Below are 15,607 nucleotides of genomic sequence, written 5' to 3'. Positions count from 1 at the left end.
GAGCTTATGCCAACTTTTTCTCTCTCCTCTTTCACTTTCATCAAGAGGCTCTTTAGTTCTTCTTCACTTTCTGCCATAAGGGTGGTGTCAACTGCATATCTGAGGTTATTGATAATTCGGCCGGCAATCTCGATTCCCGCTTGTGCTTCTTCCAGTCCAGCATTTCTCATGATGTACTCTGCATATAAGTTAAATAAGCAGGGTGACAATATACAGCCTTGGTGTACTCCTTTCCCGATTTGGAACCAGTCTGTTGTTCTATGTTCAGTTCAAACTGTTGCTTCCTGACCTGCATACAGGTTTCTCAAGAGGCAGGTCAGGTGGTCTAGTATTCCCATCTTTTTCAGAATTTTCCACAGTTTATTGTGATCCACACAGTCAAAGGCTTTGGTGTAGTCAATAAAGCAGAAATAGATGTTTTTCTGGAATTCTCTTGCTTTTTCGATGATCCATCAGATGTTGGCATTATGATAAATATAATTAACACTACTGTATGTTGTAAGTGAAAGTTGTTAACAAAGTAAATCCGAAGAGTTCTTATCACAAGGAAAAATGTTTTCTGTTTCTTTCATTTTGTATCTATATATGAAATGATGAATATTCACTAAACTTGTGATAATCCTTTCATGATGTATATCAGTCAAATCATTTTGGGGAGAATGGATACATGTATATGTATGGCTGAGTCCCTTTGTTGTTCACCTGAAACTATCAAACATTGTTAATTGGTTATACTCCTATACAAAATAAAAAAGTTCTTTTAAAAAAACATTATGCTATATACTTTAAACTTATACAGTGCTGTTTGTCAATTATATCTTAATAAAACTGCAAGAAAATAAAAACAAACAAAATCTACTTACTCAAGGACTAAAAGAAGGACCTAAAAGCCATGATACTGAAGAATAAATGGAAGCTGGATAAACAAATCAGAAACTCCAAGGATCAGAAACCAGTGAAGAAGTCTCTGGGAGAGATGACCAGGAGCACCTATAAGGAAATGCCTCAACTACATGAAAAGTTTCTTTTATGCCTGACTTTATTGAAGTGAATGCTCTGGTGGCATACTCCAGAGGCATATGCAGCCTTGCAAAAGTCACTTTACATCTTCATTTCTTCATCTGTAAATAAGGGAGCTGATTGCTGATCTCTGAGTTCACTCCAAATTCTAATATTCTATGATCCTGTAATTCCTCTAAATTCTCTCATGCTATCATAATGCTTAGCTTAACATTTGAGCCAACTGTGGTTGATAAACTACACTGATGGGAACTTTCAAGAAACCACAAAGAACAGACAAGAGCCTAGAACACTGGTGCGTAATCTTGAAAAAAGTATTTTGTATTAATTACTATCAGACAGTGAGAATAAAAATTCAAAGTCCATGCTATGGTGCTTGGGAAGGAATAGGGAGGAGAGAAACCAAGCTTAGGTATAATGCTATATCTAAACTTCATGATACTATAAAAATCAGTTCGGGATTTTGCTAAACAGCCTTTCTTTGTAACACTGTAAAAGCTATCCAGTAGAACAGAATGGAAAGAAAACTGTTGAACAAATCTCAAGGGAATTAGTCAGGAATTGAGTAGCTGTACTACACAATAGATCCTCTTAAAGGGAACTGGGGAAGTTCATACAAGATATAATATTAAAAACACACTGAAAATATCATCTGAGCAATAATCAGTATCACTAAATATCAGCAGGGTATTGGTTCACAATAGATATCAAAATCTCAGTTCACTCACTCAGTTGTGTCCAACTCTTTGCAACCCCATGGACTGCAGCACACCAGGCATCCTTGTTCATCACCATTTCCTGGGGCTTGCTCAAACTCATGTTCATCAAGTTGGTGATGCCATCCAACCATCTCATCCTCTGTTGTCCCCTTCTCCTCCTGCCTTCATTCTTTCCCAGCATCAGGGTCTTTTCCAATGAGTCAGTTCTTCGCATCAGGTGGCCAAAGTATTGGAATTTCAGCTTCAGCATCAGTTCTTATTCAGGACTGATTTTCTTTAAGATGAACTGGTTGGATCCCCTTGCAGTCCAAGGGACTCTCAAGAGTCTTCTCCAACACCACAGTTCAAAAGCATCAATTCTTCACTGCTCAGCTTTCTTTATAGTCGACCTCTCACATCCATACACAACTACTGGAAAAACCATAGCTTTGACTAGATGGACCTTTGTTGGCAAAATAATGTCTGTGCTTTTTAATATGCTGTCTAGGTTGTTCATAGCTTTTCTTCCAAGGAGGAAGCGTCTTTTAATTTCATGGCTACAATTACCATTTGTAGTGATTTTGGAGCCCAAGAAAACAAAGTCTGTCACTATTTTCATTGTTTCCCCATCTATTTGCCATGAAGTGATGCGACCAGATGCCATGACCTTAGTTTTCTGAATGTTGAGCTTTAAGTCAACTTTTTCACCTTCCTCTTTCACTTTCATCAAGAGGCTCTTTAGTTTTTCACTTTCTGCCATAAGGGTGGTGCCATCTGCATATCTGAGGTTATTGATATTTCTCCCAGCAATCTTGATTCCAGCTTGTGTTTCATCCAGCTGGGCATTTCACATGATGTACACTGCATATAAGTTAAATAAGCAGGTTGACAATATACAGACTTGACGTACGCCTTTCTCGATTTGGAACCAGTCTGTTGTTTCATGTCCAGTTCTAACTGTTGCTTCTTGATCTGCAGACAGATTTCTCAGGAGGCAGGTCAGGTGGTTTGGTATTCCCATCTCCTTGAAGAATTTTCCACAATTTGCTGTGATCCATGCAGTCAAAGGCTTTGGCGTAGTCAATAAAGCAGAAATAGATGTTTTTCTGGTACTCTCTTGCTTTTCCGATGATCCAATAGATGTTGGCAATTTGATCTCTGGTTCCTCTGCTTTTTCTAAACCCAGCTTGAGCATCTGAAAGTTCGAGGTTCACATACTGTTGAAGCCTGGCTTGGAGAATTTTGAGCATTACTTTTCTAGCATGTGAGATGAGTGCAATTGTGGTAGTTTGAACATTCTTTGGCATTGCCTTTCTTGGGGGTTGGAATGAAAACTGACCTTTTTCAGTCCTGTGGCCACTGCTGAGTTTTCCAAATTTGCTGGCATAGTGAGTGCAGCACTTTCACAGCATCATCTTTCAGGATTTGAAACAGCTCAACTGGAATTCCATCATCTCCACTAGCTTTGTTTGTAGTGATGCTTCCTAAGGCCCACTTGACTTCACATTCCAGGATGTCTGGCTCTAGGTGAGTGATCACACCATTGTGCTTATCTGGGTCATCAAGATCTTTTTGTATAGTTATTCTCTATATTCTTGCCACCTCTACTTAGTATCTTTTGCTTTTGTTAGTTCCATACCATTTTTGTCCTTTATTGTGCCCATCTTTGCATGAAATGTTCCCTTGGTATCTCTGATTTTCTTGAAGAGATATTTAGTCTTTCCCATTCTATTGTTATCCTCTATTTCTTTGCATTGATCACTGAGGAAGGCTTTCTTATCTCTCCTTGCTATTCTTTGGAACTCTACATTCAAATAGGTATATCTTTCCTTTTCTCCTTTGCCTTTAGCTTCTCTTTTTTTCTCAGCTATTTGTAAGGCCTCCTAAGACAACCATTTTGTCTTTTTACATTTCTTTTTCTTGAGAATGGCCTTGATCACTGCCTCTTGTACAATGTCATGAACCTCCATCCATAGTTCTTCAGGCACTCTATCAGATCTAATCCCTTGAATCGATTTGTCGCTTCCACTGTATAATTGTAAGGGATCTGATTTAGGTCATACCTGAATGGTCTACTGGTTTTCCCTACTTTCTTCAAATTAAGTCTGAATTTGGCAACAAGGAGTTTATGATCTGAGCCATAGTCCACTCCCAGTCTTGTTTTTGCTGACTGTATAGAGCTTCTCCATCTTTGGCTGCAAAGAATATAATCAATCTGATTTCGGTGTTGACCGTCTGGTGATGTCAATGTGTAGTCTTCTCTTGTGTTGTTGGAAAAAGGTGTTTGCTATGACCAGCGTGTTCTCTTGGCAAAACTCTGTTAGCCTTTGCCCTGCTTCATTTTGTACTGCAAGGCCAAATTTGCCTGTTACTCCAGGTATCTCTTGACTTCCTACTTTTGCATTCCAGTCCCCTATAACGAAAAGGACATCTTCTGGGGGTGTTAGTTCTAGGTCTTGTAGGTCTTCATAGAACCATTCAACTTCACCTTCTTCAGCATTACAGGTTGGGGCATAGAATTAGATTACTGTGATGTGAATGGTTTGCCTTGGAAGCGAACAGAGATCATTCTGTCATTTTTGAGATTGCACCCAAGTACTGCATTTTGGACCCTTTTGTTTATTATGAGGGCTATTCCATTTCTTCTAAGGGATTCTTGCCCACAGTAGTAGATATAATGGTCATCTGAATTAAATTAACCCATTCCAGTCCATTTTAGGTCACTGATTCCTAAAATGTCAATGCTTACTCTTGCCATCTGCTGTTTGACCACTTCCAATTTGCCTTGATTCATGGACCTAACATTCCAGGTCCCTATATAATATTGCTCATTACAGCATCAGACTTTACTTCCATCACCAGTCACAACCACCAACGGGTGTTATTTTTGCTTTGGCTCTGTCTCTTCATTCTTTCTGGAGTTATTTCTCCACTGATCTTCCATAACATATTGGGCACCTACTGACCTGGAGAGTTCATCTTTCAGTGTCCTATATTTTTGCCTTTTCATACTGTTCCTGGGGCTCTCCAGGCAAGAATACTGAAGTGGTTTGCCATTCCCTTCTTCAGTGGACCACGTTTTGTCAGAACTCTCCACCATGACCTGTCCATCTTGGGTGGCCCTACATGGCATGGCTCATAGTTTCATTGAATTAGACAAGACTGTGGTCTATGTGATAAGTTTGGTTAGTTTTCTGTGATTGTGGTTTTCATTCTGTCTGCCCTCTGATGGATAAGGATAAGAGGCTTATGGAAGCTTCCTGATGGGAGAGACTGACTGAGGGGGAAACTGGGTCTTGTTCTGATGGGCAGGGCCATGCTCAGTAAATCTTTAATCCAATTTTCTGCTGAAAATTGTGTTCCCTCCCTGTTGTTTGACCTGAGGCCAAACTATGGTGAAGGTAACGAAGATAATGGTGACCTCCTTCAAAAGGTCCTATGCACGCACTTCCACTTTCAGTACCCCCGACCCTGCAGCAGGCCACCATTGACCCACACCTCCGTCGGAGACTCCTGGACACTCACAGGCAAGTCTGGGTCAGTTTCTTGTGGAGTCACTGCTCCTTTCTCCTGGGTCTTGGTGCATACAAGGTTCTGTTTTTGCCCTCCAAGAGTCTGTTTCCCCAGTCCTGTGTAAGTTCTGGTGGCTCTACAGTGGGGTTAATGGCAACCTCCTCCAAGAAGGCTTATGCCATACCCAGGTCTGCTGCACCCACAGGCCCTGCCCCTGCAGCAGGCCACTGCTGACCTGTACCTTTGCAGGACACACTCAAACACAGTTCTGGTTCAGTCTCTGTGGGGTCTCTAGGTCCTGGTACACACAAGGTTTGTTTGAGCCCTCTGAGCATCTCTGGAGGGTAGGGGGTTTGCTTCTAAATGCAATTTCGCCCCTCCTACCATCTTGCTTATGCAGACACCACCCTATGGCAGAAAGCAAAGAACTAAAGAACCTCTTGATGAAAGTGAAAGAGGAGAGTGAAAAAGTTGGCTTAAAACTCACATTCAGAAAAGTAAGATATCTGGTTCCACCACTTCATGGCAAACAGATGGGGAAACAGTGGAAACAGTGGCACACTTTATTTTCTTGGGCTCCAAAATCACTGCAGATGGTGATTGCGGCCATGAAATTAAAAGACACTTGCTCCTTGGAAGAAAAGTTATGACCAACCTAGACAGCATATTAAAAAGCAGAGACACTACTTTGCCAACAAAGGTCCATCTAGTTAAAGCTATGGTTTTTCCAGTAGTGATTGGGACTATAAAGAAAGCTGAGCAGTGAAGAATTGATGCTTTTGAACTGTGCTGTTGGAGAAGACTCTTGAGAGTCCCTTGGACTGCAAGGGGATCCAACCAGTCCATCCTAAAGAAAATCAGTCCTGAATAAGGACTGATGCTGAAGCTGAAACTCCAATACTTTGGCCACCTGATGCAAAGAACTGACTCATTTGAAAAGATCCTGATGCTGGGAAAGATTGAAGGCAGGAGAAGAAGGGGATGACAGAGAATGAGATGGTTGGATGCCATCACTGACTCGATGGACATGAGTTTGAGTAAACTCCAGGAGTTGGTGACGGGGATGCCTGGTGTGCTGCAGTCCATGGGGTTGCAAAGAGTCGGACACAACTGAGCAACTGAACTGAACCATCTTGCTGGGGCTTCTCCTTTGCCCTTGGACATGGGGTATCTTTTTTTGGTGGGATCAGTATCAAAATCTACAAGTGTTCAAATCCCTTATGTGAAATGGCAGAGTATATATAGACTTTACATCACCTCTAGACTACTCATAATATGTACTACAATGTAAATGCTATATAAATAGTCTCCAGGAACACAGTAAATTCAAGATTTACTTTTTGGAACTTTCTGGAATATTTTTTTCAAGTGTTTTTTGATACTCAGCTGAATCTGTGGATGAAAAACTGGATACAAATAGCCAACTATAATTTGACAGTCACAAAGAATCAAATGCCCACCCTTCTCAGTTAAGCACTGAGAAGAATCACAAGTGAAACACATAAGCTTAATGTGAATATACATATTTAAAATTTAGCCAATAAAACATAAAGGCCAAAGTCTGTTATTTACTCCCACATATGATATGGCTCTGGAAAGCAATGGAAATAATACGCACTTAATAAATGCTATGGGCTTCCCAGGTGGCACTAGTGGTAAAGAAGCTGCCTGCCAATGCAGGAGACATAAGAGACGTGAGTTTGATCCCTGGGTTGGGAGGATACCCTGGAGGAGGGCATGACAACCCACTCCGGTATACTTTCCTGGAGAATCCCTTGGACAGAGAAGCCTGGTGGGCTACAGTCCATGGGGTCACAAAGAGTCGGACACAACTTGGGCTTCCCTGGTGGCTCAGATGGTAAAGAGTCCGCCTGCAATGCGGGAGACCTGGGTTCGATCCCTGGGTTAAGAAGATGCCCTGGAGAAGGGAAAGGCTACCCACTTCATTATTCTGGCCTGGAGAATTCCATAGACGTTTTAGTCCATGGGGTGCAAAGAGTCAGACACGGCTGAGTGACTTGCACTTTCAACAAATGTTATTTGGTTTGAATAACTGTCAATATGAAACTGATAAAACAAATTATAAATGAATCTTAATCCAATCAAACAGTCTTTCAAAAACATTAGTCTGTTAGGTTCTTAAGTATTATTCAATATTGAGTTGCCATCTAGAGACCACAGGAGGACTCAACATTAGTCCTAAGTATAACAAACAATGACTGATCTATAACAATTACCTGTTTTTCCCCAACAGAAGGACACGGAGGGATCTCAGAGTAGAAAGTCCACTAATTTCTTCAATCTGATTATCATATAGATCCAAGAATATTAGCCTCTGCAGGTTGGAGATATTCTGGATCCGAGTTATAGAATTGTGCTGAAAGTTCAGGAGACGAAGGTGCTCTTCCCCGTCAATAATAGGACACACGGTCAGCTTCTGCCTAGAAAACATGTTTAAAGTTAGTAAGGTTCTGATTCAGCAGTCTGCCTCTTCTCAAAAATATTAATATTAGTATCTTTGTGTGCCCACGCTGTGAGAAGAAGAAAAACAGAACCACTTCTTGCCTTCATGAACCAAGCATTCTAGATCTAATTGTAAATCACTCATATAAAAACTGATATACTTTGGCAAGTGTAGTTATTAAAATTAAGTCTAGCTCTCATAGTATTAAAAAAAAAACTTCAGTATTAATTATTTCATATAAAGTTAACCATCAGAAAACACTCAGTGTAATTGCCTTCTGTGGGAGAGGTTGAGATGATTCAAGGAACCATGTCACATAACCAGAGAAATGCGCTTACCATTAACCCACTGACATAAAGACTGCTGAGGCATCGCTAAGCTAGAAAGTTTGCTTAACCCCTTGCTGTAAGATATGTACTGCTGAGCTAAAGGTATGCACAGCAGAGAAGGTTCCTCTGCTGGTTATAATGCTAAGGTAAGGTTGAAATCCTTCATCCACCATTCTACTGCAGATACTTTGTTAGATTTAAAGATAGGGATTAAGTCCTAAACACACTTATTCATTCAAAATTTGTTAAGGGTTTATTTTGTCCGGGGTTTTGTTTTAGGTGCTGGGGATACAGAACTGAACAAAACTCCCATGTCTGTGGAGTTTACATTCTACTCGGAGGAGGCAAACAATAAACGACAATAAATGTGCTAAGTTAAATATTTAATATATGAGAGGGTGATAAGCGCTGAGAATAAAAAGCAGAGAAAGGCGCTGGAACTGTCAGAGTTGAAGGAGTTGCTGCTTTGCAGAGTCAGGGCAGAGAAGGCTGTCCCTAGGTGGTGACATTGGAGGAAAGATCTGATGGCGGTAATAAAGTGAGCCTACTGATACATGGTGAAAAAGCATTCCAGGCAGAGGGAACAGCGAATGCAAAACTCCTGAGGTTTAAGCACTCTTGGTGTATTCAAGGAGCAGGTATGCAGTAGCTGGGTGAGTGAAGGCCAGACTAGGAGCAAGTGAGGTCAATAAGGTAAAAGGTAACTCAACTGCATAGTGCTGACAAGCCCATTGGAGGAGTGTATTTTGAAGTTGTTTTCCTATCATAAAACCCATTTTCATCAATGTCATACTTTAGAACCTCTATAGTACTCTTTTAGAGTATAGTCAAGCTCCTTTACATTACATAGATATAAAATTTATCTGCATACTCCTGGAAGGATAAATTTAAAATTGGCAACAGTGATTATACCTAGGTAGGAGAACTAAATGGCTGAAAAACAAGAGAGAGGAAGAGAGACTTTTGTACCTTTCAAATCTTGTACTATGTCTATATATTATCTAGTCAAAAAAATTAAATAAGTTGTCCTCACCTTTCTAGGGTCAACCTGTCTGAGTAAAGAATTTTCTCTTCAGAAGAACGTTGGAGAATGGGAAATGAAGGCATTGATGAGCTCACCAAATTAATATGATCACCTATTAAAAATAATATACAAATTACTTGAATAAGAAAAATCTTTCAGATTTTGAAACTAAAATCACCTTATATTTGGAGAACTTTGGCACCTACCAATATCCTTTCTAGAAAATACAGCTTCCATAGCTCTCTGTATTTGAAACTAAAGTTCAGCTTGTTTTCCTCCTCAGATCTAAACTATGTGTTCTGTACATACCAAATAATTTTTCCCTTGCCTTGCAGATTGGTTGAAAGGACAGGACTACTCTAGTGCTACATTTATCCCTTATAATCCTGACTGCTAATACTGAATTTTAACTCTCTTATAACTGAGATGATAGTCCCTCATTACCAGATACATTTGGGCCAGCACTATGACAGCCCTGCCGGATTCTGGACTTTGAAGGTGTCTGAATGGAAGAATCTCCAAATGCTGATAAGGAGCTCGTGGCAGTTTTCATTTCCAGCCCACATAGTTCTGTCACATTTGTTGTGGATGAGATGCAGGATGATTTATTATGAGGCGAAGGACTTATTACTCTTCCATCTCCTTCAAAATATCAAAAAATTTATCACAAAGCTACACAGTACATGACTTTAGAGAAATATAGAGAAAGTAGTTTTGGATAGCAAATGTAAACCTTGAATCATCCTTTTCGCTTTGTATGTTCAGCTAATATTGGTAGAGAATATTGCAGAGACCAAAGTGGATGTCAATAAATCTTGTACATTTGCAGTTAGGTTTTTAGTTAGGGTCTAACAGGTATTTGACACCCCTATGAGGCTTATAAGCTGTTGGTTTGATATTGTCCCTGCCATTAAGTAGCTTTCAATCTAGTGGGCATATGAAAGTAATAAACTGTACAGAACAACATGCACAAAATGCAGAATAAAAAAATAATATCTATTTATATATTCACACACAAATGTGTCTGGCTATTTTTCACTTAAGATCACAGATGGGTTTCAGTGGAGGTGGATATTAAGATATATTCTAAAGACCTAGAAGAATGTAGAATAGTTAATAAAAGATGCTGAGAAGCTCCAGAAATGAAGTAAGACTTGAACAATGGGTCAAAGGTACCAATTTGAACACCAGAAGAAACTGTTTTCTTCTACCAAGAGAAAATTTCCTGAAAGCAGCAACCGATGTTGATGGAAGCAAAAAGCAATAAAATAGAACCTAAAGTGACACAGAATTCTACGGCTTAAATTGACTGATAAGAAAAAAAGATGAACCTAAATACAGGAAGCTATTATTCTTTGGGAAGCCATCTTAAAATCAAGTTCCATATATATCATATTAAAGAGCTGTAAAGCAATGGTATTTGCTAACTTCTCCAGGTGTGCAAGATATATACCAAAGTGTGTGTATCTGGCTTCTTGAACAAAATACTAGTGTTCACACCCCACTTTTCTGAATATCATGAAATATCAAGATAATTAATAATGATGTTCTAGAGTACAAGCATTCAGAACAAAGATCATGTTCATAAATGAACTGGTCTTGTGACATGACCAGCTGCTAGCAAGATACCCAAGCAACCATAAGTCAGTAAACTGATTTGGAAATCAAAAACGGAATAGTTAAAAAAACAAAAACTAGAGTAAGGATTAACTGGTCAGCCAAAAATAATAAAAGGAAAAACTCCAAACAATAAACAACCTTGATTCCCCTTGTTAGTGTCAGAGTTAGGTTTTTAAAATTACTTTGTTAAGGCTTCAAGCCATTGCTCAATCTAGAAAGCAAATTTAAATTTAATAAGACTTGGGATATAGAGGCAATAATCAGGGAGTAAATTTCACTTTCAGTCAGTGAATAAAGGAATTTCATCCTCACTCTTTTCAGCTCCTATTATACACAGAAGTCAAAATCACGATCTGCATGATGAGCTTACTATCATGATCAGTATGACATACATCTTACAACAAATAGCAGAATACAAGAATGATGAGATAGAAAGGCTTTAAAATCCACAAACAAGACCCTCTAAACAACTAGGGACCAGAGTGATCTGCAATCAAAACATCCACAATAAATACCCACACACATATACATACAGTAGATGTATGTATCAAACACCCATATATATGTATATATATAAGTGGACTGTTTCATCCTGCTTTAAAGCAAAATTTTAATTGAAACATTTCCTGTTATTGGTAATTTCATATATCACTATTTAATGTACCAAATAGTAGCTTTTGTCTTCCTAATTAAATTTATAAGCTCCTGGAGAAATGGAGCTCATTTCACATTCTTTATATTCTTTGCAGAATCTAAATTCAGTAGGCAATCATTAAATTAACTGATTTTCCAATTTATTGTGAGTTAATCAGAAATATATTTTGTGAATGTTATTTCTGTTAAAAAAAGAGCATCCAAAATTCTTGCATTTTAGTATAAAAATTCTGAATGAATTCTTTCATAATTAGAATCTCAAAGTGTTTAAAGCCATAATGGTATACATTTGGTAAGAGTCTTTACCGCACCACACCCTAGATATATGATGGATAGAGGGATAGATGAGATGGATGGGTGAGTGCATGGATAGAGGGAAAAATGGATAGAGAGATGGGCAGGCAGATGGACAGATGGTTGGCTGGATAGATGGATAATACAGTACATGTTCATATGCTTGTCCACTCAGCCTTATCTTTAAGACTGTGTTGGTAATCAAAATCCTGATTTTGTATTTTCATGATTCATCATGATCTTGAGTCGAGCACTACCTCTTCCTCTATATACATATTTTTGCATTTTTATTCAAGGGATTTGATCAATTAAGGTCTGGAACTGAGATTTTATTGTATAGCAGTTCCTGGCTCTTACAAAATTTCAAGGATACAGGGCTTAACTCTTAACATTAAGATAAAAAGCCTAAAAGAAATCATACACCAAGTTTAAGACCAAGTAGCCTAGCTAAAACAAAGAGTATCTTTACTTTGAGCTGAGAGTACCACTGGTTAATTTATGATATATGTTCAATTAATTTTGAAAAACATAAAAATTATGAAATGAAGTAAAATTAATTATAATAATTCAGTATCAGAATGCAGTCTATTAGATAGAGATTCCCTCATTTTTCCTGATAAATTGCTACTTAAAATTTTTCCAAGGTTTTGTGCCTTTGGAGGAAGAACAGTGAGTACAGAAGTCAAGAATACAGCTACACACTGTGAGGCCTTCTTTGCATAAAACTGCCTGGAACTAGGAAGGAGGTACATTTGGAAACAATCAGGTACAAATTTTAGAAAGAATGATTTTGAATAAAATCTTTTAATTAAAAAAATAGGTTTATTTTTCCCTAAGGAATTAATTTGTATTTTACAGGTCATTATTTATGTATAGGACTTTATTCATCTTTCAGGTTCACAAAATTCAGTGCCTCCATATTATTTCCTCATTAGCAAATATCTAGAAATACTTAAACACTTAAATAAATGTATTCAGCCAGACATACACAAATCTGTCTACCAACTTCATCCTCTAACTCAAGAATACCTTGGGAAAAGTATTTAAGTTTGACTCATGATTCAGAAAACAAATTTAAGAGTTATTATCAAAAATGTAAAGGAAGTTCACAATGCAAACACAAGAAAATTCTACTTGAAAGTTTTCGGGTTCACATCTATAGCTCTGTGCCTAATACAGTGTCTGGCACACAGAACATACTCAGTAGGTATGTACTGAACTGAACCAAAGAAGGGAAGACAGATGCTCTCTGCACTGTGGAACAGTGGTTAGGTTGATGTCATGTCCAGCAATTGACCAAGAGAAGAGTTCAAGATATAGGAAAGAGAAAAGTGATGTCAGATTAGCTGGGCCCAAGAGGAAAGTCCAGAAATTACAAAACAAAAAAAACTAATATTCAAAATTGCCACATGTTCATGTAAGATGAACAATCTAGAGAGGCCCATAGTGATTGTCCCTCTCATACAATAACTCCAAGATGAGGACAGTACCGTATGTAAGTATTTTGCAGTGCTTAACACTAGTACATTACAGAGAGCTAACAATTGTTGACAACTAAGTAACAACTCAAAAGTTCTAAAGAAGATTTCTCCTTGAATTAAACAATACATTTCAGAAATATAAGCAGATCATATGAGGCTGTTTTTCAAAGGGTGGTCCACAAACCACATCTATCAGAATCTCTTGAGAAGTTATTAAAACACACATTTCCAAATCCCACCCAAGACCTACAAAGTCAGAATGGGGAAGAGGACAAGGGAAGCACTAAGAATCTGCATTTCTAATAAGATCTTGCATGATGCACACAAATGTCAAAGCCCTTTGATATAATTCTATAATTATATGTGTTAGTAAGGGTAAGAGATAGCTTCTTTTCTACTCCTGACTTTCCATTCTTTCCACTGTGTCCTTACTTACTAAATACGTGTTCCCATAGCCTTACCCTTACTAATTAGCTATTTTTCCTAGTTCTAAGACATTATTTGGAAGATTCTTTCTAATTCTCTTGTGTATAGCCCACTCCAAACTAAAATATGACAGTTTTTCCTATATTAGAAATAACCTACTATGTTGTGTACATAAAATCAATTCTGATTTAAACACATGCCCAATGAATTTGGTAACGAAGGAATAATGTCATCTTTAACTGAAGTCTATTTGGATCCAGAAATTCAATATTATTAAACAATATTACTTAAAGATGATAAATCATATCTGATCTCTATTCTCTGACAATACCTTGTCTACTTGAGTAGTTTCTTTCAAGGTCATGTTGTAAGAGTCGACCAGGGAATGATGGCGTTTCTCTATTTAGCTTGAATTCAACCTAAAAAACATTATTTAAGACACAACATTCAGAGAATGTTTTATAGATAAATTCATTTGTACCTTTTTAGATTCTAGATTAAGTGATATCATATGATATTTGTCTTTCTCTGTCTGACTTACTTCATGCAGTATGACAATGTCTAGGTCTATCCATGTTGCTGCAAATGCCATTATTTCATTCTTTTTTATGACCAAGTAATATTCCATTGTATATATGTACCACATCTTCTTTGTCCTTCATTTAAGAATTCCTCCAGTAACATCTATTTTAAAACTTTTTAGGAAAAACCTGAATTGTGCCAGTTGAAGGTGTCCAACTTGGTCAAAGAAGAAAAATTTGTGTTGTGTCTTGAGACACAGTTGTGTGGGAGATGGGTGAGTATATCTGAGTGCTCAGGTGACATGAGGGTAAGAAAACATGTGTATCTCAAAAATCAAATCAAAAGCCAGAAATTAAGGAAATTCCAGGGAGAATATGGGCAAATTGTTTGGGGAAAAGAATGTTCAAATCTTAATTTCTAAATCTCATTAGGGCTAATAAACTTCCACTGCTAATCAATTTTTTCTGGAATGTTAGATATGGGCCCCCAAATTATCACATTTTATCTAATATAAGATTCCATCAGTAGTAAAACATGTCATTATCTTACCCACTACTAAGAAAGAAAAATTTTCCCAAATAAAATATTAATATGATCTGCCATCAGTTTTAAGAAGGATCCTGATTTAAGAAATGCTTAAATGTCAAAAAAGAAAAAAAACAAACCTATCTTACCTCTTGCAATTGATGAAATAAGACTCAGTTTGTAAAGGAGGTGAGGTTTGATTTGGTTTTGCTTTGATTTTTTTAAATTGATGTACAGTTGATTTATAATACTATATTAGTTTCAGATAATGTGATGTTGTGATTCAGTACTTTTATAGATTATACTCCATTAAAAGTTATTACAAAATAATGGTTATAATTCTCTGAGATATACAATATATCCTTCTTGCTTATTTATTTTATACACAGTATTTTTTATCACTTAATCCTATACCCCTAATTTGCCCCTCCCCCTTCCCTCTCTTTGGTAACTACTAGTTGGATTTGTGTAGGAAAAAAATAAAAATTAGCTTCAAAGTAGAGACCAAAGTAAATATACTTAAATTTTTCAGTTTAGACTCTGCTCTTTAAATCATGCTATTTGTGCAGAATATAAAACAATTTATATTCAATCTAAATACAAATCTGCTTGAATCTTACTTTGTTTTTTTCAGGAAGCGATGATGTTTGAATAACCAGATGAAGCCCACAGTTCACCTACAATGTAAAAATTAAACCATAAAATATGCTCTTAACTTATACACACACACACTCCTCCCCAAAACAGTACATAAAGATATAACAAAAAAAAAATTAGAATGAAACAGAATGCTCCCTTTTTGTTTGTTTCTGGTAAATTATCATGCTCTGGATATTTGATGAAAACAATAAAATTACAACTAATAATTAAAAGGTTTCACTGTGATTTATCTTCCAAAATGTCTGCAATTTAACCCTCTACTTAGCCCCTCAGGCTTTCGTCACCTGCCATTTGAGGTCAAAGTAAATATCTCAGTGAGACAGGTAAAGGAGGTGGGGGTGCCTGTTAATATTTTCTTAATTAAAAAAAAAAAGGAA

The 15,607-nt window shown here is 37.4% G+C and overlaps 1 protein-coding gene across 19 annotated transcripts in view; it reads right to left on the bottom strand.

Moving 5' to 3' along the window:
* LRRC49 (leucine rich repeat containing 49) overlaps positions 1-15,607 on the bottom strand; it is a 149,294-nt gene that overhangs the window by 132,582 nt on the left and 1,105 nt on the right. For 6 of the 19 annotated variants that reach the window (XM_081506229.1, XM_081506231.1, XM_081506232.1 and 3 more), the window contains 5 exons: positions 15,191-15,247; positions 13,855-13,942; positions 9,493-9,690; positions 9,058-9,160; positions 7,469-7,672 (listed from right to left, as the gene is read on the bottom strand). In XM_081506229.1, the coding sequence (XP_081362355.1) occupies positions 7,469-7,672; positions 9,058-9,160; positions 9,493-9,601 (416 nt within the window). In that variant the 5' untranslated portion in view covers positions 9,602-9,690; positions 13,855-13,942; positions 15,191-15,247. Of the gene's footprint in view, positions 1-7,468; positions 7,673-9,057; positions 9,161-9,492; positions 9,691-13,854; positions 13,945-15,177; positions 15,248-15,607 lie in introns of all 19 variants that reach the window. The other 13 variants (XM_081506237.1, XM_081506240.1, XM_081506236.1 and 10 more) reach the window with 6 other exon arrangements.

Source organism: Giraffa tippelskirchi, chromosome 7 (assembly GCF_054371585.1).
Source record: "Giraffa tippelskirchi isolate mGirTip1 chromosome 7, T2T-mGirTip1v1.2.pri, whole genome shotgun sequence".
NCBI lineage: Eukaryota > Metazoa > Chordata > Mammalia > Artiodactyla > Giraffidae > Giraffa > Giraffa tippelskirchi.
Note: the sequence above shows the minus strand (reverse complement) of the source record. Positions and strands in the feature narration are given on the sequence as shown.